This window comes from Bombyx mandarina, chromosome 21 (genome assembly GCF_030267445.1).
Source record: "Bombyx mandarina strain Sakado chromosome 21, ASM3026744v2".
NCBI classification, from domain to species: Eukaryota; Metazoa; Arthropoda; class Insecta; order Lepidoptera; family Bombycidae; genus Bombyx; species Bombyx mandarina.
In genome coordinates, this window is record NC_143227.1 from 13,475,993 (window position 1) to 13,503,060 (window position 27,068).

The 27,068-nt window shown below is 37.3% G+C and overlaps 1 protein-coding gene and 1 long non-coding RNA gene across 5 annotated transcripts; one reads left to right on the top strand and one right to left on the bottom strand.

Moving 5' to 3' along the window:
* The first annotated feature begins 267 nt into the window (after nt 1–267).
* Nucleotides 268–27,068, top strand: Idh3a (isocitrate dehydrogenase [NAD] subunit alpha, mitochondrial). 4 transcript variants are annotated; one of them, XM_089736242.1, is made up of 7 exons: nt 268–423; nt 757–924; nt 1,257–1,435; nt 12,803–13,018; nt 14,026–14,161; nt 16,101–16,214; nt 22,233–22,843. In XM_089736242.1, exons 1-7 carry the CDS (start codon nt 283–285, stop codon nt 22,458–22,460), a joined length of 1,182 nt encoding a protein of 393 aa, XP_089592368.1. In that variant the 5' UTR covers nt 268–282; the 3' UTR covers nt 22,461–22,843. The 4 variants fall into 4 exon arrangements, with proteins under 4 accessions (XP_089592368.1, XP_089592371.1, XP_089592369.1 ...); XM_089736245.1 differs by lacking the exon at nt 22,233–22,843 and adding an exon at nt 26,476–27,068 and having other exon boundaries at nt 317–423; XM_089736243.1 differs by lacking the exon at nt 22,233–22,843 and adding an exon at nt 26,476–27,068 and having other exon boundaries at nt 350–679.
* LOC149500519 (uncharacterized) lies at nt 16,157–18,666 on the bottom strand. The gene is made up of 3 exons (XR_016324864.1): nt 18,456–18,666; nt 17,443–17,641; nt 16,157–16,280 (listed from the first exon to the last, which is right to left on the bottom strand). It is a non-coding gene; the product is annotated as an uncharacterized LOC149500519 (long non-coding RNA).

Genomic DNA, 27,068 nt, shown 5'->3' on the forward strand with positions numbered 1-27,068 from the left:
AGTTACCAGGTCATCATCATCATCATGAACAGCCCACAGTCGTCCACTGCTGGACATAGGCCTCTCCCAGTCTACACCACTGAGCCAGGTCATAAAATCCCTTAAAAAAAATAAAATACAATGTTACTATTTTTTCTACTGGCAGCACTTTTTCCCCTGAAAATAACATTTTAATACATAATATTATTATTATTTACTATGTAATTATTCTATTTTACTGAGAAATCTAAAATATGGAAAATTGAATAAAATTTGAGCATATTATGCTTTTTTTTATTTTTCATGTCCTTGGCCATCTGTTTCCGGTCATGCGTAGTTACGAGCTTGCAACTTCCTCCCCCTCCGCCCTTCACCGCGAGTTACCGCTCGTCTTCGCAATTTGCGAAAATTCTTGAAATGGCTGCAAGAATAATCAGGAAAATTGTAAGTTCGTAAATCAGCCTTACATAATAATTTTTGCTACGACACAATTGCATGCTTCCCTTGTTGTTTTTGCTGTCGGGGTCCAAATAGAAAATTTTTGTCGTCCCAAAATAGACATAGTATAGTTATGTCGAAGAATTACATAAAAGTGCTTTTGGAGCCTTTTCGTGAGAGTAAAGTGTTCGGTCAACTTGTGAAATTGTTCTCTCCGGTCGCGAGTGGTAGTTCTAAAGATGTTAAAAGTGGGAAAGAAAAGGTTAACATATTTTTTAGAAGAGTTTTTTGTGTGGAAGTTAAGGTTATGTGATGAACCTTTCTTGTGGCTTGTGGCAGGTGCCAGCGACCAGAGCCGGCGCTGCTCAGTACAGCACTGGCGTGCGCAAGGTTACGCTCATCCCTGGACATGGTATTGGGCCCGAGATCACGGTCGCCGTTCAGAAAATCTTCGAAGCAGCTAAAGTACCTATCGAATGGGAGGAAGTGGATGTAACAGCTGTTAGGGTAAGTTTTCGTATAGCTTTTGACCAATTGTATACCAATCACTAATTCAAGAATAGTAATACTCTTCCAAAAAAATAAGTCGATTGTGTTTTCATTCAGAATTCATAAGTTCTTGCGTATTTTTTGTTTTATAAAGTTTGATAACAAAAGCTCGTTTTGAAGAAATAACCACTATCGAAAAATGTGTTGCAAATTTTAAAAAATCAATAATTACATTTTGAATTGATTTTTAACATTTTATTGTTTATTTCACATTTACTGAAGAGAATCTAAAATTAACATGAAAACGTAAAACTTACATTAACATGTTTCTCCAATTCATATTGTACCAGGGTCCAGATGGCAAATTCGGTATTCCCCAAAAAGCGATTGACTCTGTAAATGCCAATAAAATTGGCTTGAAGGGTCCCCTGATGACTCCAGTCGGTAAAGGCTACAGATCACTCAACTTGGCCCTCAGGAAGGAGTTTGACTTGTATGCTAATGTCAGACCTTGCAAGAGTTTAGAAGGGTAAGTAAAGTATCACTTTTAACTTAAGTTATGCAATAGTTAGGCTGTTAATTAATTGCAATAGTGACTAAACTATGCGTGAAGAGACAACAAACAACCATTAGTAAAGCCACCACTTGAAAGAGTTAAAAAGAATAAACTTGAGAATTTCACATTTTGCACCATCAAAATTATAGAGACTAATTTTGAAATTTTTAGATTTTGACTTTAATTGAAAAATTGGCCTAGAAAGACTTTTCAGTGACTCCTAATAGTAAAAAGACCAAAAGTAGCTTATAAAGGGACAAACTTATCCATCAGTCTCTTTTGTTTCGTCCCCTTTCTCTGTCTTTCCGGTTTGCAAAATTTGTTTGATGTTTTCCAAAAAACACATTTTTTTGGTTGGGTTTTTTGAATTCATTAGTCCTTCGTTTTCAGAGCAATACAATTTTTGAATATATAAAGTCAGAAACAACTCAATCCGGCTCTGACCGATTTGGTGTTAACCACAATAATAAGATACAGCCATTAGTAATACTTTAAAATTAACAAAAGGATTTTTTGTAGTATGTTTGAATAATTACTCTGAGCATGTGATTATCGCTAATAATTTGGACAATTTAAACAATGAATTCTGTCAAAAAGGAAACAGTATAAACAAATATGGTTAATTAGGTCAACTAAAATAATAAAACGGGCAAGTGCATGTCTGATTATAAACTGAAAATTTGGAGAGAATAAATTATGCTATTTATACAGTTGTCTAAAAATCTGACATGATTTTCAGTATAAGTTAAAAATATTATTCGGATTTTTAGTTTGCCATCTATTAAAGTATGTTTCTTAACGTTTCAAAGTATATTTTTATTATTCTGATTGTTTAATTAACTAGAATAAATGGAAACGAAAAATGCTTGGATTGTGATATGCTGTAAATTTTTAATTCATCATGATTCATAACATAAAGTATATGTATAAAGATTTAATCAACTCAACATAAATTTTATCTTACATTTTAAAACAATATAAATTAAAATTACAAGGAGAACCAATATGAAAGTTATTAGATATGCGTACATGATATTGTTTTATATAAAAGGTCAAATCAGTTCAAAATAATTAGGTCATTTGTATAAGATCCGAGTTAAGGTAATGTCTAGACAAGATTGCATAATACTGGGGCACTCTGTCCTTTTCCACTGGGGCAGTCTGTCCTTTTCCAACTTTAATGTTGACGTCCAATTTGTACATCTAGGTTTGTGAGTTACAATTAGATTGCTCTGCTATAAATCCACGCTAAATATAAAATTAAAAAAAAATAGTCTTCCAAATTTTTTTTTTTTTTTTTATTGCTTTTCTGTGTGGACGAGCTCACAGCCCACCTGATGTTAAGTGGTTACTGGAGCCCATAGACATCTACAACGTAAATGCGCCACACACCTTGAGATATAGTTCTAAGGTCTCATATAGTCACAACGGCTGCCCCACCCTTCAAACCGAAACGCATTACTGCTTCACGGCAGAAATAGGCGGGGCGGTGGTACCTACCCGTGCGGACTCACAAGAGGTCCTACCACCAGTATTAATAGAATTGGCTGTTAAATCGTGTCTGTTGTTAGGTAGAAAAGTATCATGAAAGAAGTAGATTAGCTTACATATATTTTGAATATCTCATTCTATGATTGTTTTAATTAGAAGATACTCACTGATTGTTGCCCTTTGTTTTGTGTTCAGATCTCTCTTCTAAAACTTTCTAAGCGAAATTTTTAACAGGATAATATATTTATCAAACACACCGACCTCTAGTCTGTAAAAGTACATCAGAATCATAGAATAGTTCGAAAATTTGCACTAAGTTCAGATGCTCTTTCATAAAAGAGAATAAAGGTAATGATGCTATGTTTCATCAAATTTTTGCGTTGTATTATCTGACTTTTCATTAAGTTTAGAATAATGTTTCAGTAGTAATGCGTCCAAAGTAATGTTTCGGGGTAAATTTATTGAATACAAATTCAATCTGGTTACAGTTTTGACATCCTGAACATTCCTATTATTGATTTTTCGCAACACGCCAATGTGTGTTATTGAATTCTCTTCAATAAACTGGCTAAAATGAAAGAAAAGTACAATGATTGAATCGCGCTCATCAATTTTATTTCAATCGTATTTTTTATTTAAAATAAACTATACATAAATCAGGGTATAAAGTTATAGTGCATTAAATTACCATCAAATTGATCTTGAATTTTAAGACGAAGTAAATTAAAATCACAAATGAGATCAGCACGAAAGTTATTAGATACGCATTCATGTTTAGTAAATTTTTCTAGTAAAATGACAATTAGGCTCAAAACTATCTGATTAATATAATAACAGTATAAATGGAGACATGTACAGATAATTTCTAAATTAAATTTCGGAATGCGCATAGAAGATTGTTGTCCTTCTCCAACTCTTGCGATGATGCTGCTATTCCTTTCGCGCACTGAGGTTTCTGAATTCAAATTATACTTTGTTCTTTATTTAAAAAAAAAACATAACGAGATATTTCCAAAAACACGTGGAATTTTTCGTCTATAAAGGTTGTTCCTAGACGGCAAAGTATCGTGGATGAATCTGTGGTATAGGGCTTAGGTTTAATTTGAGCATCTCAGTTCTTGATATTATAGGTGTTCAAAGCTCGAAGAGTTGGACAATATTTTATCATTCCCTCGAAAGAAATAGATGTTACTTAGTTAATTAAGTAGGGTCGTAGATAATTCTTACGGGCTTGTTTTTAACTATATCCGCTTTCTAAATTACCACAGTTCAAATAGTTCTTCTGTAAAATTTATCTAAAACTGAATTTGTTTTGTAATTCGCTCATGACAAAATGAAGCTGCACATTTTTTTTAGATTTAGATATTTTTGAAATGACCTTAAAGTACCATGACCCACCCGAAATTGACAAGCAATTTTATGGTTAGTTGTTATAGTAAAAAGGTGGGTTCTTTTCTAACTAATATTTAAATACATAGCAATAATATATACCCTTACGATAAAATTAAATATTGAAATAAATATCGGAAAATCTTTATTATCAACTGAATTTCGTGTTGCTCTATTAATTGATATCTAGAGACTACAATTTTTTTAGCCGACTGCCAAAGGAGGGTAGTTTCGAATTAAAAACATGTGGTGATGGAAATAGTGAACAGTAGTGAAAGCTACATATTTAAAAAAAAAAACTGCATATTCTATTTCATACAAGTGGTTCCTGAAATCGAAGACAGCACTGATGGATGTCGATGCTCCATAAAAAAATTTAAACCTCTCACATCTGTAAAAGTGATTTTACCTCGATTGAGGGAACAATAATGCGAATTACCACAGAGTTTCATTGGACAAAAAAACAAAAACCAATTGAAAAACATTCAAACGTTTTTAACTTTAAATCGATATAAATACAATTAATCACGTCGAATGTAGTACGTGCTTTCTATAAAAAAATATTCGCGATACCGAAGATCATCCTTGAACGATTGATAAGTTTGATATTGATTGTTATCACATGACAATGTCGTCAAAGAGCAACAATGTTGCAGAATGGACATTGACCTTATGCGATTGTAAGGCAAACGTACAATGTTAAGTTTGTAATTTATTTCATATAAAATTTTGAATAAAATTACGTTTGAGTAACAAAAAAATTATACAATGATGTCATTTGGTTTTTAACCGGTGGTAGGATTGCCTTATTGCCTTGTGACCCCGCAAGAGTAGTTAACCACCACCAACATGCTTATTTCTGCCTACCCACCACATGACACAAGTGACTTGCTAAATATAATTTACTTCACTATTGCTGGTGGTAGGACGTCTTGTGAGTCCGCACGGGTAGGTGCCGCCATCCTGCCATTTCTGCTGTGAAGCAGTAATGTGTTACGGCTTGAAGGGTGGGGCAGTCGTTATACCGCAAAGACTGAGATTTAGAACTCATGTTTCAAGGTAGGCGGCGGCATTGACGTGGTTAATGTCTATGGGCTTCAGTGACACTTCGTGTTAAGTGTCCGCCCTGAGCTCATTCCCCATCTTAGCAATAAAAAAAAAGGTAATTGTATCATCAAAAGATATAAAAGACCAGGAATTTATTATCAATATCATTTTTATGGCACTTGCATGCAGCATACGGCTTATGGTGTATGGTTATCGTCGCTCATGGACGTGAGCAATACCAGGGGTAGAATCAAGCCGCTACCTACCCTTGAGTACTCCGCAAACCTCGGTTGAAGAAAGCTTTGTCACAGTGCTAACACAAAGCCACGGCTCGTGCCTAATAAAACAATTTAAGTGCTCCGCCCACAACGAGCATTGATAAGGTACCTGCAGCGCCGGCGACGAGGTCTCAGATAGCGAGCCAACACACTAATTGATATCAGCCGACAAAACTCGTTAGCACCGGTTACAACCGTGATACGCGATTTATTAAAGCCGTATGCACACACACCTCGCAAGTCATTTAACGTTTTTACTTTTGTTATTTGTTTGTTCTGTGTGATTATTGCGAGTTCTTTAACGTTCTCGATAGCGTAAAAGTTAACTCATATTTGTATGGAGTTGGAACAGCGCCCCTAGCGGCAAACGTAGGCAAACGTTCCAACTGCATACAAATTTAAGTTAACTTTTACGCTATCGAGAACGTTAAAAAACTCGCATTAAGCACACTGGTGAAGTGGACACAAGAAAGGAAGCCAGATAGATTCCGTAATAGACAAGTGAACTATCTAACTAGGAAACCAGATAACATTATCTCGGTCCAGATAATTATAGATCAACACGATTTGAAACAACATGATTGTAGTCATTTCATATTTATTACGTTGTGAAATTGCTTGGTTTTACAATATGTTGGTATTAATGAACATATTTAATTGGCTAAATTTTTGGTTATCGTCATCAGTTTAAAAAAATACCATCAAAATCTCTGGGATTTCGAAGAGACAATTGCTATCGTGTCCTTCGAACGGTAATATATTATTGTTTTGCAGTACCGATATAATTTTAAATGATTTAAAATAAATGCTATCATTTAGCATTTGCCTCCTCAAAAGCTTACTAAGCTACCCACCGAAAATAATCAATTAAATGCAACAGCATTTGTGTTGCATTTGTAGGCAGCGGCTTGGCTCTGCCCCTGGCATTGCTGAAGTCCATGGGCGACGGTAACCACTCACCATCAGGTGGGCCGTATGCCCGTCTGCCTACAAAGGCAATAAAATAAAAAAATAAAATAAACACGAAAAAATTACATGATAAAGTGTCAAAAAAGCGTCTCGTTCTCTAGTTCATGCAGCCTTTGACCTTTGTCGAAAGGTTTTTGAACCTCGCGAACAAAGCGCCTGGGAGTCACTGTAATGAGTCACAGCTTGTCACAGCTTTTGCATCTCTCGGAATAAACCGACTCTTGTGGTTCACTTACGCTATTCAAATGGCCACGTTTTACGTAGAATGCTGACAAACCTAATGCGAAAGCAACATGAATTATAACAAGCACAGTAAGTTAAATTAATTAAGTCGTCGTGGCCTTAAGGATAAGACGTCCGGTGCATTCGTGTTGAGCGATGCACCGGTGTTCGAATCCCGCTGGCGGGTACATTTTTTTTATGAAATGCGTACTCAACAAATGTTCACGATTGACTTCCACGGTGAAGGAATAACATCGTGTAATAAAAATCAAACCCGCAAATTTAAATTTGAGTAATTACTGGTGGTAGGACCTCTTGTGAATCCGCGCGAGTAGGTACCATCGCCCTGCCTATTTCTGCAGTGAAGCAGTAATCCGTTTCGGTTTGAAGGGTGGGGCAGCCGTTGTAACTATACTGAGACCTTAGAACTTATATCTCAAGACCTTGTAGATGTCTATGGGCTCCAGTAACCACTTAACACCAAGTGGGCTGTGAGCTCGTCTATCCATCTTAGCAATAAAAAAAACTTCGAGTATTCTCTTACCTATTAAGTAAAAATTAAATAATAAATGTAATAAATTATAAATACATAATAACACGCCCTTGTATTGATTATCTTCAAAAATGCTACGTGCGGGGACACTAGTGTCGCGTTATCGTTTTATCTTTTACAATTTATATTTTTTTTATCATTTCGTGAATGTCAATGTACCGAAATGCCTAACGGGAGTCTCTTATCAAAGCGACCTTGGAATCGGTTGTGATTCTCGGGAAGTCGTGTTTTTTTAGTACACAATTGATTTAATCTGGTGTAGTGGTAAGTGACATGGTCACTACACAAGGGGGTCGCGGGTTCGAATCCCGCCAAAGCGAGGATATTTGTATGAAAAATATAAAATGTAATTTCCAGGGTTATGGATGTATATTAAATATATGTATGTGTATAATCAAAATCTTACATTTATTTCCATTATCTGGTACCTGTAGCACAAGTTCTTTACGAACTTATCACGGGACCAGTTAACGTGGCGTGATTGTTAGTAAATATTTATTTATAAAAAAATAAAAAATCTTCAATTGTTACTATGTGCGTTAATATATAAAGTTATATAAGGGTGAATTATGTGATGCACTTTTTATTGTCTATTGATTGCACTGCAATAGTTTATTGCACTTTTTAAAACTATTTTATGTTTGAGACAAGCACTGGAAAATTTATCACGAAAAAAATTAAATATGCACTATCTAATTTTAATAGCATATTATTGCCATGAGCCAGTCTATAAACCACTGGTGTGTGATAAAAAGATTTACAGCATTTTTTTATGGTACTCCACTTGTGTTTCATAATATAAAATACTTGAACATCCAATTTAGTGCTTAATGTATAATAATTGAATGATATTTATTTGAAAGGCTTACTAATGCTGATGATCATAATGTGTTTGTGTCCGTGAGAAAGGGTATCCAAACAAGTCATTTCGGATCCTCCCGATCCACTAACGGTTCTTTTAGGTGCCTCAAGCACCGGTCACCGTCCTCGCCTAACCCGTCGCTTGTGACGAAGGGCTCGACGAGTAAATTAACCCATAGACACAGCCCACTGAGTTTCTCACCGGATCTTCTCAGTGGGTCGCGTTTCCGATCCGGTGGTAGATACTGCGAAGCACTGCTCTTGCTAGAGCTATTATTAGCAACACTCCCGGTTTGAGCTCAGCGAGCTAACCTACACGTCAAGGAGAAGCTGAAATAGCCTCTCAAGGCTAACAGCATAGGCAGGATAAAAAAAAATAGTAAACAAATTTGTCCAATTTGATCTCGATTCGAGTGTTATATAGTTCCTAAATAAATTAACAAGTTTTGGCAAATCCTGTAACTCGATTTCACGTGAGTTTTGCGATGAACAAACAATTTCCAAGGTCACGAGCAATTAACACGTGTGATTGTCAATTGATTTTGTTTAAATCGCACAATTAACACAAATGTTTACATAATAGACTCGTAACCAATGAAAATATTTACCTAAAATTATACGTGTATTTTTTTTTTTTTTCTTCGATCTGTGGACGAGCTCACAGCTCACCTGGTGTTAAGTGGTTACTGGAGCCCATAGCCATCTACAACGTAAATGCGCCACCCACCTTGAGATACAAGTTCTAAAGTCTTAGTATAGTTACAACGGCTGCCCCACCCTTCAAACCGAAACGCATTACTGCTTCCCGGCAGAAATAGGCAGGGCGGTGGTACCTATCCGCGCAGACTCACAAGAGGTCTTACCACCAGTAAATATATCTCTTTATATATATATCTATTTATTTATTATTTACTCAGTATATTTAATAGGAATCACCGTTCGTATGTATTCGTTCGATTTTTAGTAGTATTGTTAAACACTTGTGTAAATAATTACGAAGAATAAGTCGTGTGCTCGTTTATAATGGAATTGTTTTTGGATACATTTTTTTTGGAAGATTAAATACATATTATATTGAATGGTGAGAGGCAATTTGGTTTAAGCAACATTTTTGCAACTTTGTATTAGATCCATTTAAAGTGTAAATCCATCCATTTTAGGTTTGGAAATCGTAATAAAAAATTTCTTCAGCAGAATTCCTCAACTTAATTGAACTTCAATTAAAAATATCGAACTGTTGCTGCTAATACCAATTAAAACACAAATTTAATTTTGTTATTAAATTGTAGACAAAATGTCGGTTATTATGCCAAATGTCGCTTAAACCATGTAGCCTTTCAGCCGTCGATATAAAGTATTTAAAAAAACTTTGCCCTTTTTTATGAAATGTAATTGTTATAAATCTTCACGGTAACCTTATATTACAAGTAAATGGCTTCTTAAGACTAGTTTTAGTTTTGATTTGTTGCCGATATTTCGGCGCTGTTTGCAAACGCCATCGCGTAAGAATCCGTCAAATAATATAGTTTGGAAAACAAAAATTATTAATTTGATAATAATTTAAATTCAAGAAGTAATTTGATGATATGTTTTCACAGAAGTGGATCTTCGTTTAATTCTGGGACAGGTCACACGTCATTTCGGATCCTCCCAATCCACTAACGGTGCTTTTAGGTACCTCAAGCACCGGTCATCGTTTTCGTCGAACCCGTCACTTGCGACGAAGGGCTCTGCGAGTAAATTAACCCTCAGACACAACCCCCTGAGTTTCTCGCCGGATATTCTCAGTGGGTCGCGTGTCCGGTCCTGTGGTAGATTCTGCGAAGTTCTTGCTAGGGTTAGTGTTAGCAACGTCGTCAGGATTGAGCCCCGTCAGCTCACCTACTTGTTAGATTACGCTGACATAGCCTTTCAAGACAATCAGCAAAGGTAGGACAAAAGGACAGGTGGATAGTCATCACGTTCTTTCTACTTACCACAAAGCAATCATGCGGTGCAATTCGAATGGTTGGAGACATTTCAATGCTATTCACGAAACACTTTATCTATTACACTGCAGTCTTATTTATAGTATTTTACAATAGTCGTCAATACTGGAAGTAGGATGTACTGTAAGCCCGCAGGATGCCCGCAGGGGATAAATTGCACCACCGTGCATTTTTCTGTGGTGAAGCAGCCTTGCGTTGCGGTCGGAAGGGTTATGAGCAGCTGTGTGTACAATTGAGATGTAATCACGTCTCAAGGGCACCCTATTTGCACATCTATGGGTTATAATAACAAGGTCGTTTGTTCGTCGCATGCATTAACAAGAGGTCATTGAAGTAAAGGATAATTTGTTACGATAAAATACCACAAGAATCAAAAAAAAAATTAGGATAATGTAAAGTCCATTTTATCAACGAGCAATTCGTAATCAAGTAAACAAATTTATATTTAATTATCTGCTGCTCGACTCGCGTGGTCAAGGAAAAGCAACAATTATTTTTTCTAAATTTAATAAATCAGGTAGGAAATTATGGTAGTCTATGTTATTCCCCTGACCTAAAACTATCACTTTAAAAAATAAATGCGGCGCTATGTTTCGACGTGAAAGAAGGACCAGAAACAAACAAACATACACATTCATATTTATACTATTAGCATGAATTCGCTTCAAGATAAAATGCCAATATTATATTGATACCATCAGTTTTATCGTACCATTATCGGCACAACTTGCGCTATTCTATATTTTACCGTGATTTCATATTGGAACGAAGTTCCTTATCGCGCGTTGTAAAAGGGGCCTAGACGGAAAAAATTCTTACGAAAAGTTGTCACGACACTTTAGATCCGTCATTCTGACCAATCAACGTGTAGGCGCTTATCGCGTGACATTGCTCGTATCCGATTGGTCCGCGTAATGAGTACAGTTTCTCGAGATAGCGTTTCAACAATAGTAATTTAGTTCATAGTATTGTTTTTTTCTTCTTCATAATGCCGTAATTTATTATTATAACATAAAAAAAATATTACAATTCCTTCACTAATTAATCGAAAGGAACTTCGTTCCATCCGGGTGTCCCTTGACACCTCTGAAGTTTTTTTTATTTGTAACGTGTAATCTATGACGTAAATGCGCCACCCACCTTGAGATATAAGTTCTAAGGTCTCAAGTATAGTTACAACGGCTGCCCCACCCTTCAAACTGAAACGCATTACTGCTTCACGGCAGAAATAGACGGGGTGGTGGTAGCTACCCGCGCGGACTCGCATGAGGTTCTACCACCAGTAAAATAATTTTATTAATGGCTATATCAAATGATTACAAGTTATTCCTAATTAATCAATTTATTGATTATGTAATCGTGAAATCAAGGATACATTAAATTATTTGAATTACATCAATGCCCGTATATGTGTGCAGATTAATGGTAATATCTGTTTGAAGGTTTATTGTGCTTTACTATTATGGGATCAAGGTATTCGATCTTGGATGTACTAACATTGAGCGCTAAAGAGATAAAGGTTTAGGATTATTAACATAGCAACATTACGATTTCTTTAACTTTGACTGTAAAATAAAATTCGTGCGGTTGGAAAAACACACACATTATCTTAGTTAAATGCCAAACAATTGAAGACTGACAGTAAATGAAACTATATAAGTGGAATTTTTAATATAGAACATTTTTCATCGCTTTATTCTGGCTTTAGAATTTGACCAAAGATTTGGCTTAATTCCAGACCTTGCTGTTGACCTTAATGCTCATTCCATTCTTTGTCTCCGTATAAACGTCAGTAATGAGGGTAATCGTAAAAAATATTTTACTTTGTAGTACAGTGTGTTATTCGTTCACCGTAGAAATAGTTATCAAATTCAAATTCAAAATCATTTATTTCAACTTAGATGTCAGCATAACACACTTTGTTGAATGTCAAAATATAAATAACAGTGTTAACTCTACCACCGGTTCCCAAAAAAGCCACAGTCCTGAGAAGAACCGGCGAATTAAACTCAGCGGGCTCTTTTTTTCTCAAATATTTTCCTTTTTTTTTAGATAGAATTCTTCTAGATATATTCTTTTATCAAAGACGTGTTAGGTGTGCAGGTGTTGTTTGTTGAAGAAGATCGTGACTTTTTTATCACTAATACGTGTGGACGCGCTTACTTAATGCCGGTGTGCTTAGTGCGAGTTTGTTAAAGTTCTCGATAGCGTAAAAGTTAACTTAGATTTGTATGCAGTTGGAACAGCACCCCTAGCGGCAAACGTAGTCAAACGTTCCAACTGGATACAAATTCGAGTTAACTTTTACGCTATCGAGAACGTTAAGAAACTCGCACTAAGCACACAGAACCCATCTTGAGACGTGAGTTAAGTCTCAGGTTTTACACCACAATGGCTGTCCCACGCTTCAAACCGAAACGTATTACTGCTTCGAGGCTGCAAAGGGCGGGTGGTGGTACCTACCCGTGCGGGCTCACAAGACGTCCTACCACAATACCATACCATGCCATACCATATTCACAAAAACTGTATTCTCCCCTAGGATCAAGACACTATACGACAACGTTGACGTGGTCACGATCAGAGAGAACACCGAGGGTGAGTATTCCGGTATCGAGCACGAGATCGTCGACGGAGTCGTGCAGTCCATCAAGCTGATCACGGAGGAGGCCAGTACGAGAGTGGCGGAGTTCGCCTTCCAGTTCGCCAGAGAAAACAAGAGGAAGAAGGTCACGGCCGTACACAAAGCTAATATTATGTAAGTTGCTGTAACTGTACTAGTAACTGTACTGAGACCTTAGAACTTATGTCTCAAGGTGGGTGGCGCATTTACGTTGTAGTTGTCTATGGGCTCCAGTAACCACTTAACACCAGGTGGGCTGTGAGCTCGTCCACCCATCTAAGCAATAAAAAATAAGCTAAAGGCATCTAAGGCAAGGTAAAAACAGAAGTTGCTATAGTAACTTGACTGAATCGTTGCCCCAGTAGCTAGCGGCCCTGATTGTTGTGCCGAGGGTCGTGGGTTCGATTCCCACATCGGGCAAACTTTTGTGTGATGAACATAGGTTTGTTTGCCCTTTTTCTTGGTGTTTATTATCTGTCATCATTCGCTTGCCCTTCTCCTAGTCACCTGGGGTCGGCGCAACACGTTTTCTCCTTCCACACTCCTCTATCATATATCATTTCTTCGCTCACTCCCCTCCTACACATATCGTCTAATGTGATGGCTTTGAGAGGCCATTTCAGCGTAACCCTAACAACTTGGTGAGCTCACGGGGCTCAAACCTGGCGACGTTGCTAACACGAACCCAAGCTAGAGCAGTGCGTCGCAGAATCTACCACCGGATCGGAAACGTGACCCACTGAGAAGATCCTGCGTGAAACTCGGCCTGCTGTGTCTATGCGGGTTAATATACTCGCCGAGCCCTTCGTCGCAAGCGACGGGTTCGACGAGAACGATCACCGGTTCGTTTGAAGAAAGACTCTTAAATATTGACGAAACGCTTGCAAACTGTTGAAGTGTTCACTACGTTTATGTCCAACGACAATCATTATCATCATCATCATCATCAGCCTATAGCAGTCCACTGCTGGACATAGGCCTTTCCAATTGTTCGCCACTGAGCACGATCCTCGGTATCTCTCATCTATGATTATGATATCCAACGACAATATGATTCGAATATTTAAGAAATAAGATTGAAAAATAAAATAAAAAAAGCTCTACGAATAAAGGCTGTGTGTTTTACGTAACCCGTATTCCAGGCGTATGTCAGACGGCCTCTTCCTGCGCTGTTGTCGCGAGCTCGCAACCAAGTACCCGGACATTAAGTTTGAAGAGCGATACCTGGACACGGTCTGCCTCAACATGGTGCAGGACCCCTCCAAGTTTGACGTGCTGGTGAGTTGCGCAGCTACCTCCTGACACGATTGATGACGTAAAGCTGCGGTCGGGGAACCGGGGTAAATTACCCGAAAATGGGGTAAAATGAAATTTTGGGGGGTAAAAATGAAACTTTTGTGAGTAAAAAGTATAAATTGAAGTGAAACTTCTTTAGAATCGTTAAATTTTTAGTTATTGTTTTCTTTTCAAAATTATCATGGTGGCTATAATACGAAAAATACTAAAAAGAAGCGATTTGGTTTTTTTTGTTCCTCGCCATGGGGTAATATCAACTTACACAAAAATATTTTGGGGTAATAATTAAAAAAGTTCCCCGACCGCTGACGTAAAGAGTATCCGTGTATTACATTCTTCTCTTTCAGCGGTGTACCATTGTGCTGCTCAGGCGTTTGGCCAATTAGAGCTAGATTATGGTTTATTTGCGTAGATGAGAAAATCAGCCCGCAGCCTTCATAGCAGCTCTATAACTAGCTCATTGTCTTGGCGTGCAACCTCTTTGACAGGACATAAGACCTACAATGACTAGACATGGACTAAGACAGAGACTTGACAAGAATTCGAAAGGAAATGGCTCGAGGGCGGACGTGACTAGCGGCAGGCAGTACTTTTAATGACTTGCTAAAAGACGGACATGAATCAGACGACAAGGAATGAATTGACCGTTCTCATAATATGTAGATAAAATAGACGACAAAAGAACTAACCGACCGTTCACCCATAGACACGAATTCCGTCACTCACTCTGAGGTCCAAATCTTACTTTCAACTGCAATAGGTATAATATGCTGTCCCTTAAATCGAAACCCTTGCTAGTAAGTTGGCGACGTAAAGGAGGTTACTGGAGCCCATGGACATCTATGACGAAAATGCGCCACCCACCTTGAGATATAAACTCTAAGGTCTCAGGTATATGTAGTTGCAACGGCTGCCCCACCCTTCGAGCCAAAACGCATTACTGCTTCACGGCAAAAATAGGCAGGGCGGTGGTACCTACCCTAGCGGACTCACAAGAGGTCCTACCACCAGTATAATAATTATCATAATTATTAATCATAATTAAGTCCCACTTGAGGTCGTATAAATCTACTAAATGTAAAAACAACTCGAATTCCTAGCGCTGTCCTACATTATTGACATTGACAATACGAGCAGCGCCATCTAGCGTACCGCGTGACAAACAGCAGTTGCTAACTTTATCTAAATCAAAACAACAACGTCAAGGAATGTTGTCGATAATGACTGTGATACATCAACTCAGGGATTTACTTTGGATTAAGGGATTTTTTGTAATCAGTTATTATTATTGTAGAGTAGGAATTGCAGCGCATAAAATAAAACTTCCACTTTTACAAAATCTTCTGTTATAATAATAATTTAAAAATTTATTTTATTACGCCTTGCTCATTTTTTAACTGTCTTCGCCATCTTCCTTTTCTCTGTCATTCTGTCTTCTCACTTTCTTTCCGTTTTCTCTCATTCACGTTCCGTTCTTGTCAATCCAACTTTTTTTTTATTACCTTTGTAGGCAGACGAGCATACGGCCCACCTGATGGTGAGTGGTTACCGTGGCCCATAGACTTCAGAAACGCCAAGGGCAGAGCCAAGCCGTTTGCCTACCGTAAATATTGCGTTTCGAATATCTATAGAATATTGAAATTTTTTTTATTGCTTAGATGGGTAGACGAGTTCACAGCCCACCTAGTGTTAAGTGGTTACTGGAACCCATAGACATCTACAACGTAAATGCGCCACCCACCTTGAGAGATAAGTTTTTAGGTCTCAGTATAGTTACAACGGCCGCCTCACCCTTCATAACGAAACGCATTACTGCTTTACGGCAGAAATAGGCGGGTGGTGGTACCTATCCGTGCGGACTCACAAGAGGTACTACCACCAGTAATGAGTACGAGGAGTCATAGCGCTTGTGTTCGTCCAGGTGATGCCCAACCTGTACGGTGACATCATGTCGGACATGTGTTCCGGGCTCGTGGGCGGGCTCGGCCTCACGCCCTCCGGCAACATCGGCAAGAACGGCGCGCTCTTCGAGTCGGTGAGTATTCGCGCACGCTGCTGATGCCCATGGACCGAATTGCTTATTTATCTCGGCCATGTATTTCTAGACAAAACAAAAGCGGCAGATATTAAAGTCATTGAGAGCAATGAATGAATGAATGAATGAAAATTGTTTATTGCACAAAATAGTGTACAAAGGCGAACTTAACGCCATACAGGCATTCTCTACCAGTTAACCCTCGTTGATGAAGTGAAAGATTCAAGAAGTGCGTAGCTGTGATGAAGTTAATACATGGCGATAATTTAAAGTATTACAGTAGACATGAATAAAATAAACACTATAGTAGAATTATTTCGTCCGTGCAGTTTGGATCACAAAAAATTGGAGCGGTGAAGCATTTCGCTCTCTCTTCCACTCACGAGCCTTTTGGACGGGCATAGTGATGGGCATTATTGTTGTCGATAAGCGTTATCGATAGTGTATTTAGTTTTGTCATTTTGTGGGTTAGTGATAAAAATAAAAGAAAAAATCACTAATCGAACACTACACCACATATCGCCGCAGCAAGTTAACGAGAACGGCAGAAATTAACACTTTGTAACTTTTCGGGATCTATTCTTATTTCAGTGAAAAATTTTAACACATTGTTGATAACAACACGTGCAAATATTATTTTGAATAAATTCTGCCGTTTTGATACAAAACAAAGGACTAGCGATTGTGTCACTAAAGAAATTCAGAGAATGAATGCATAAAAACACATTTCTCTTCGACATAATGTACTATAATTTGCAGGTAAGTACAAATGACTCATAACATAACAATGTCTCACCACCTTTCGTATACCACCCCGCCGCCGTGTACCTGCCTTCGATGGCTCATTTGTTTTTATCGATAATGGCGTTGCGCCCGCGTAACATGCTCACCGCCCTAGCCGGGCTATGTTTTATGACCCAAACTGCACGGAATAAATAATTCTACTATAGGTTATTAATTACATTGCCAAAACAAATACATAGATACATACAAATGCAACAGTACAAGGCAACAGAGATAATGCTATGATGATGATGATGAGTGGATTTTTTTATATATGTATGTAGAAATGTTTTGATAGCAGAAGGGTAGATTCTCTATCTCGCTCTCTCCTCCTCGTAGTTCTAAACAGTTTGATCCTACGAATTCAGTCAGATGTTACCAATAAACTAGATCAATGGATCGTGAATTGAATTCGAGTTATTTATCATCTTGATTGAAAAGTTACCTCGCCGGTTGTTCCTTCAGATGTTGGTCACTAGTTTCGGAGTGATCCCAAAACCTCATTCCCGGGGGACTGTTTTCTTGTCTTCTCATTACTGGGCTTCCCCCTATCGGTGACTCCTCAAAACCAATGAAGTGTCACAACATAGATGCGTCTCAATTACACTGACCGCGTTTTTCGACAGCAAAAAGTGTTATATCTTCTGTGAAATATATATCTTCTGTGAACTATCTCAGTAAGTTTTTATATAATTTTCGATTATATCAATTGATGTTGTTAACTAACAAAATCGTTTCAACACGTGTCCCGATATGTAACAATACAAGATCCCTGACAAATGCACGTGTACATCTTGACTAATATCCATTTGTTTGTGAACTGTTCTATGAATTAACATGAATGAAAGCAATGCCTATAAATTGTGTGCATACTAACAGCATATGACTTCATAATCCACATATTTACTTATCAACATTTAGGTTCAATGTTTAAACATTCTAATTCCGGTGAGACCCGATCGCACTCCTCAGTGGCATCCGTATCGATAATTGTCTGGAAAATGTGAATTTGTTTAAATGACTCGCGCGCCGCCTGTCGATCCTTGATGGTACTAAGTTTCAACCCTTGCTTTAGACGCCTTTAACTTTTTTTTTATTGCTTAAATTGGTGGATGAGCTCACAGCCACCTGGTGTTAAATGGTTACTGGACTCCATAAACATGTACAACGTAAACGCGCCACCCACCTTGAGATATAAGTTCTAAGGTCTCAGTATAGTTACAACGGCTGCCCCACCCTTCAAATCGAAACGCATTACTGCTTCACGACAGAAATAGGCAGGGCGGTGGAACCTACCCGTGCGGGCTCACAAGACGTCCTACCACCAGTTTAAGGCCGTTATTTCAATGCCACTAGGGGCTACCGTTTTACCTGTAACATCCGCAAAACAATAAACTATGTTGAAAATAAATACATCCCTGAAGTGAATAGTTATTACCTAAATATATAAATCGATACCTCTATTTGAATCGTCGTGATGGTGAGAGATGTTGCAAGAGTTTGTTTGTTGAGTATTCATCATCATCATCATTCTTTCCTATTACCCTCTGCTGGGGTGTAGGGCTCGAATCAAATTTTTCCATTTATATCGGTCTTGGGCAGTCTGTTCTAACTCCTCCCACGTCATGCCCAAGACCCCTAGCTCCTGTTGAGTATTAGGGTGGGTTATTATATGATTAATGATATATATCGAGAGTTGAAAGGCAAGTATGTTTAAGAGACATTTGGCCTAATACACGACATTTGTCTTTGTAATTAAAGGGTCGTTTTATTTGATGTTAGCATCGACAGTTCGATGTTTATAATTGAACTTCAATTAAGTTTACTACATTCAAATACATAGCTGGAGAAGTTTTTTTTGTTATGATATTTTTTCCAAATTTTATATTTAAATGGCTCTTTTGTAAAGTTGCAAAAATGTCCCTTGAACCAAACCTTAGCCTTTCAACCTCTCGATGTATAATGAAGGATACTTAATGATTAGTTTATTTAATAATGGCCAATGTTAGGTTTAAAATTTAGTACTTGGATTCCCTTGCCTGGGTACCTACCTCGATTTCCCCAGTGACTTGTTAAAAACCTTTTTTTTTCTTTTCTAATGTTTCATATAAACATTTTTGTTTGTGTGTTGCTAGTGACGTCACAGTGCATGATTCAATAATCGAGTTAATGAGTCAAATAACTTCCATAGCAGTTAGTTCGAAGAAGTGTCTCTAAACATAAACAGGATTTAATAGTAAGAACGATCTTGGATAGAAGCAATGATAACACCTTTTAGATGCATCCGGAAACTACTGATTCAAAGTTTTAGAAAATTAGAAAAAACTTCATTTGTCTACGTGGCATGGAAATGTATTCGCCAACAGAGCAAATATTAATACTATTATACTATACTATAACTAAGATATGAGTTATAAAGTCTTGATGTTTAGTAATGTAACTGTAAACTGTCTACCATTTTTTTTACAGTTTTACAGTTATATTAGTAATGTAACGGTAAAACTGCCATTTTTTTACAGTTTTACAGCTACATTACTAATATAACTGAAAAACTGGAAGAAAAAAAATTACATTCAGGACCTGGCCCGCTCAAGGTTTCGTAGTGCCAACGAAAGCTCCCTTTTATATAAAGTAATGCAAGTAATCTAAAAAGCATTTCGAAAGCTACTAAACTAATTACTATTCGTTTTTATTTATTTATTGAAAGTTTCCTCTGTATTATTATCACACCATTTTTTTTCAAATAATTCTCTACTCGATATCATAATTTGTACCTAGTCAGGTCATAAATTCTGTCACATGTTTAATGTAAAATAATTGAAACAAGTTTATTCATTATGTAACCATTCATATACCAAAATGAACTTAACAAAACATAGATTCTTATGACACTAAAGTTTATTCAAAATGACCTCCGTGATTTTGAATACAGGCCTTCAATCTGCGCGGCCAGTCGTCTATCGCAGCACGAACGAGGTCCATGTCAATATCGGCGGCTGCCTTAATCAAGGATGTCTTGAGTGACTCCAAATTGGGATGAGGCTTTGAGCACGCCTTTTCCTCCAAGTGTTGCCATATCTTGTAATCTAACGGATTCAAATCTGGACTGGAGGAGGGCCAGTCTTCGTGCCGGGTGAAGTCGATTTCACGCGCCGCTAGCCCGTCTTGTGTGCTCTTCGCACTATGAGCTGGCGCCGAATCTTGTTGGAATACCCAGTCCCTGTTATTGAACATGGTATGAGAAACAGGTTCCACAAGGTTCGTCAGGACTGTATTTTGATACACAGCTGCATTCGTTTTTACACCTTTCTCACAAAAATGTACCTCTGTTAAGCCCCAATAAGAAACTCCCAACCATACCATGAGCGAGGATGGAAAATGACCTCGTTGGACGGTTGCTCGCTTCTTCACTACTGTGTGCGTACACCTTATCATTTTGTTTGTTGTAGCTCTCTTCTACGGTAAAAATTTTTTCATCCGAAAAAAGAATTTCCCGATATTTTTTTCCCGCGTACCGCTTCAACAAAGCGCGGCATCTCTTCAGTCTCAGGTCCATTAGACGAGCACTCAAACGATGTCCTGTTTTTCTTCGATTTGCCCGAAGCCCTAAGTCTTCATTTAACACCCTTTTCACCGTGGTTCTGCTTAACCCCATCTGAAGGGCCAACAGTTTCTGCTTACGTTTGGGATTTCTTTGAATTCGCGCCTTCACAGCTTTTATCACTGCTGGAGTCCTAACAGACCGAGGGCGACCACTTCTTGACCTGTCATCTACACTAGAGTCGTCATTGTATCGTTTGATGGTAGGATAAACGAATCTTTTGGTTATATTCAAATTTTTCAGTATGTTAAAAATTTGAATTGGCGCGTAACCGCAACGATACAACGCAATAACTGCAACACGGTCTTCTTTAAGCGTCCACTCCATATTAAAAAATTAGTAAAATTCTAAAAGTATATATTTTTATTTTCATGAACAATTCGAAATTCGAATTCAACAAAATTTTTTGTGGCCAGCATTCTCAAAGAAAAGTTTTTACTGTGTGACAATACTTATGACCTGACTAGTTATTTACAGAGCATAGATAAGCATCAAGTCTTTACAACTCATATCTCAGCGACCTAAAAAGAAAATAATTAGATTTTATCAAGACTAGTTGAAGTTGACTCATCTCTTATCTTGTAGATGCCCAGATTTTTCACTTACAATATCAATTTTGTATCTGATGACGACAATATCATTGTTACGTAATCATACTGACACTAAATATTTTCAATTTTAAAATATTTACATGTTTTTTTCTTTCAAATATCTACAAAACTAAAGGATCTAGACAATTTCCACTATAAAAAATGGTCTGTTTATGTTTAGAAACTATTTTTCGAATTCTTCTGCAGACAGGGTTCAATTACATAACTAAATAACATTGGACTTGGGAATCATTTGTCTCCATGATTTAAATATATCTAACACATTATCGTAAAATCGTTAACATTTGACTGTGTTTATTAACATTTCTATTTGAGCTTGCAATACAATGACGTTCTATTTCAATTAGATGAACCAATATTTTGTTGGTTTTACGAAACAAACAATTTTTTTTTATTGCCCTCGTAGGCAGACGAGCATATGGCCCACCTGATGGTGAGTGGTTACCGTCGCCCATGGACTTCAGCAATGCCAAGGGCAGAGCCGAGCCGCTGCCTACCGCTATTTATATGATTTAAATGATGGCTGTTTCGTTTTCTTCGATTTAATTGAGGCTCGTATTTTTCGAATTCTTCTGCAGACAGGGTTCAATTACATAACTAAATAACATTGGACTTGGGAATCATTTGTCTCCATGATTTAAATATATCTAACACATTATCGTAAAATCGTTAACATTTGACTGTGTTTATTAACATTTCTATTTGAGCTTGCAATACAATGACGTTCTATTTCAATTAGATGAACCAATATTTTGTTGGTTTTACGAAACAAACAATTTTTTTTTATTGCCCTCGTAGGCAGACGAGCATATGGCCCACCTGATGGTGAGTGGTTACCGTCGCCCATGGACTTCAGCAATGCCACGGGCAGAGCCAAGCCGCTGCCTACCGCTATTTATATGATTTAAATTATGGCTGTTTCGTTTTCTTCAATTTAATTGAGGCTCGTAATCGGAATGTTAATGAGACAGTGAAGTGGGCGTCGTCGTAGCGTTGGGACTAATGGGGGTCGCGCTGGGTCAGGTACACGGGACGGCGCCCGCAATCGCGGGGCAGGACAAGGCCAACCCCACCGCGCTGCTGCTGTCCTCGGTCATGATGCTGCGGCACATGAACATGCGGGACCACGCCGACAGGATCGAGGCGGCCTGCTTCCACGTGCTGCGCGAGGGCAAGGTGCTGACCCAGGACCTCGGCGGCAAGAGCACGTGCACGGACTTCACCAACGAGATCATCAAGAACTTGAAGTAGATCCGAGGATGTCTGGTCGCTGTTTGGTTGTGACGTTAAAGCTAGATTCCTTTTTTTTCTTCTTCATTTCCCACTGAATATTTTGCGTGTTAATAATATGGTCCAGGTTTTATTTCGTAACCGCTTTAAACGTATTCATCATTTTTATTTGTACGTTCAATCAATTGCTTAAATAATCGCAATTAGGGATCTTTTAAAATTTAATGTTGCCCTTAATGTTCGTATAACTGAGATAATAAAAATATAACTTCCAAGAACGTGACCTATCAGAGCGTCTCGTTATTAGTGTAATGGTCTAGTTTCAATAAATTTATACGATAAAAGCCTTTAAAATGCGTGCAGGTAGATGAAGAGAAAAAAATGAGTACAAAAAAAAAGAAAAACAATTATATTTTAAATATGTTACCCTGCTTCTGAATTTATAACTAACAATGAAGCTTAAGATATTAATACTGAAAAAGTACAAAAAAAAATTCAAGTTAAAAAAAATAAATTGATATCAAAACAGTATTGTTTACGCTGTATACAGGACAGTGTCTTTAAAACATTTCTCCAGACCAAATACTCAATGTTAAAGCGTGATTGAAGAGATCCAGACCACGGGGGGGGGGAGGGTGGAACGTCCAGGATTCCTTTAGCGTTAGTAGTCCTGACCGCAACGAGCAGTGACCGGATTCAACAATCAATAATGTATTAGTTCAATTGATTAGCTTAATTAGTCGAATTGTTTTATAGTTGCATAAGTTTATATCGAAATCGCCTGAAGTTGTCATAGTAGTATATAATATACATATATATAAAAAGTATAACATCGGTTGTCTGCAAATGTACAATGAGATTACTAAAAGAATTGAGTCTTGTTTTGCTAACCGTACACTAGTTTTTTTTAAACAAACGTAACGTGAGCGTCGAGTCGAGTCAAAATGATATCTTTACTCCGGACGACAGTTTCGTTTGGCTACGTATTATTAGCATTTATATTAATGCCTCGGACCCTCAAAAATTATAACGAGGAAAAGTCGCCAGCGCAGAACTAGTGAGGAAGTCACCGTTCGATGTTTTTGATAAGAAAAAACAATGGATGCAAACACATACATTCTAAATATGAAGTACATTGTAATCAATATATAAATAAAATTTTGACAAAAAGCAATAAAAGGGATTTAAAACCAAAGGCTTAAATTCTCTAGTCGAGTGGAATTTAATGATTTTCCCAGCGCAGTACCGCCCCTGGGGGTCGCGGGCTCTGGGGGGTGGGGGGTGGTCCCGGGGGGTAAGGGGCGGTCCCAGGAACTTGGGGGTTGGGGGGGTCGCTCACGGGCCGCTGGAGGCGATTGTCAAACAAACTATTTTGAGAAGAACTATTTTGTAGCTCAGTTCACTCGCGCGTGATCATCATACAACGGCCAAAGATGAATTTAATGTTACAGTATTTATCATTCCGCTTTCTGTAATTAGTGATTTTAAGTAGATCTGCTTTTAAACATTATTGATTTATATGTGGATGTATCACGGTAGAGTATTTTTTTTTGTTAAATGTTAATAATATAAATTTCTGTTGTTGTGTGACGGCTCTTAAAGATTTATCATTAAAACCTTTCTCTATAATATTGAAAGTGAATTAAAACATTTCAAGTCAGAAGCTACAAAATGTATTCCGTTCGACTTTACTCATGTAATAGAATCTGTGATGCAGATTTTTTGTACTGTGTAGTCCATTGTGAGAAATGTTTTCTGATACCTGGCAACACTTTTTTCCCCTACCTATTCGGCGGTTGCCTAAGGGCCTACTCCAGATACGCCCGGACGGGTAGGTGAGCTCACGGGCTTAACCTGAGAGAATTGCTAACACTAGCCCTAGCAAGAGCAGTGCTTCGCAGAATTTACCACTGGATCGGAATAACTACCCACTGAGAAGGTCCGGCGAGACACCCAGTGGGCTGTGTCTATGGGTTAGTTCCCTCGTTGAACTCTTTGTCGTAGTCGCCGAGGACGGTGACCGGTGCTTGATAGCCCTAAAAGCACCGAGAGTGAATCGGATAAGATTCTGGCAACACTGTGCCGGCGCGACGCACCCGATGCGGGTCAATACAGACCAATCGCCGCGTGACGAACGCAGCACGGACATGACTCGAGTCATTCGAGTCTAGCAACGTTGTCCAATTTTATGTTTTATGTGTCCTTAATTTTCCAATAAATAAAAAGGTTTATATATAATTACTATATATACATGTATATACATGTGGATGGTCATCACAGTCGAGCCTAACAAGGATTCATAATATAAAAAAATATAAAAATAATCGAAAAAATGACACGTGACGTTTATTACGCGAATATCCTAGTTGAATCGGATTGGAGTCTTCTTTTTCTTCACCTTATCCAAGGTGGGTCAGCACAGCTAATTTTTCACTTCCATTCTCTTCTATCAGCCGTCAGCTCAACACTCACTCCTCTCTCTCTCTCATATCATCGGACTGGAATAAGAAACGAGAATATAGTAACCTGGTTAAAATAGGTTATTTAATAAAATGCCAGTAAAGACAATCTGTACTATTTCAGCTATTTGTACTTCTATATTAATTCAATTATACTCGTGGACTTATCAAAGCAAAGACAACAGAAATATATTTTTTAAATGATAAAAGAAAAATTTCCCAGTGATATATCCAGCTTATACAATCCTATAATATTGAAACATCGTAGGACGCCGACAAATTAAATAATTTATTTAAGAGTAGAAGTTTTTGTCTCCTAGTTAATTTATTATTGTGACGTATTGTGTAGTTACCATGACTTTGTACTAGATGTATTGACTAAAAATATCGTGACCGCCATTTTGAGTACTTAATTATGTAAACGAGAAATTAAACTATAAATAAAATGTAATGAAATTTGTAATGCGGATGTAGTTCAGTATTTAATTATTCGTTAATTTCCTATTTCAATTTGATTTTAATAACGTAAAATTATTTAAATTAGTTTATGTGAAATTTGTCCTCAAAGTTTGTAACTCTGTGCTTCAATGTCCATCTAATGGATAAAGCTTAGTTTATTATTCTTGCACCGGGAATTCGGATTTAATCTGATGTTATGATTTTTGTTACTTGTAACACTGGTCCATTCTCATCAGAGGCTGTGTTAGCACCTTATTGTGATTTATTTTTACACTCATGGATTTGTGAGTCATTTGTGATTTAGTTTTGTGTACTGAAAACTTTTTAAGAAGTTTTATTGTGACATTTAGTTGTATGTAAATATATTAGCCCAATAAAATATAAAAAAGTTTCGTTTTTATTTTAATTTTATTGAGTTAAATATAAAGATAATGTTGTTTTATTTGAATCCTGTTGTTGATTGGATACCAGGGAAATAATAGGTGCGCTGGTAGTCAATTTGGATACTTATAAACAGTTTTAAGCTAATTGTAACTTTCAGAGGTCTTCCATGTAATTATGGACACCTTTGTCGTTCCATTCCAGTGACATTTTCAGTTTTAGTTAAATTATCACGAGATATGAAACTAGCCTTTGCCGGGAGAGATTTGACATTTCCTTAAAAGAGCTTTATGGTACCTTTTAGGGCGTGTTACAGTAAAAATGTGTTAAAATAAATGGCAACACTGGGAAATGTAGCAGCGAAATGCTAGCCAGTAAAATTGCCATCTATAAAAAGAGCTGGCTATCGATTCGCATATGAAATCGAACTTGAAGAATAAAAGGCGATAACTCACTTTTATGTTTAAAGATTAACTTACATAATTTAAAAATCGTTTTTTGTGTGCCCTATGTAGTTACTATGAGATTGTTTTTGACTAGAGATGAGCGAGATATTACATATTTAAAACTGGAAATGCCATACATTTTGACAATTCTTTTTCAATTATTTCGTTTTCGAATTCGAGCGCGTCAATGTATTAGATACCCAATAGTCGACAAGATTTATGTAATTAAATAATTTAAAAAAATATATATTTATTATATCCCAAAATTCAATGTATTTCTTATTTCTATAGGTACACGGTACAGCCCCAGATATCGCCGGTAAAGACATGGCCAATCCTACAGCCCTACTGTTGTCTGCTATTATGATGCTGAGGCATTTGCAGTTAAATGATCACGCTGATCTCGTCCAGAATGCCTGTTACGAAGTATTACGCGAGGGCAGAGCCTTGACTGGTGACCTCGGCGGTACCGCGAAATGCAGTGAATTTACTAATGCCATCATTTCAAAACTGAATTAGGCTGAATAGGTACTGTTCCTTTATTCGAATATTCGTGAAAAAAGTATTTATTCAAGGAGTGAAAGGTAACGTCAAACGTAGCGTTTTGATGTTTTAGATGTGTCACAGTAACACCAAAGTATAAGAGAATAATTATTGAATTTAAATTACTTTACAGTATTGCTAAGCAATCGTAGTATTTATGTTGTAAAAACGTAGTTTGATCTGTAAATAAATATCGAATAATCTAACCATCACCATTCGTATTTATACCATTGTCAACATTACAATTCCGAGCTGCCACTTTCACATTTTACTTATTATATTTTGCCACTTAATGTATAAATCTCATTACTAATTTTGAAATAAATGTGTAATTAAAATGA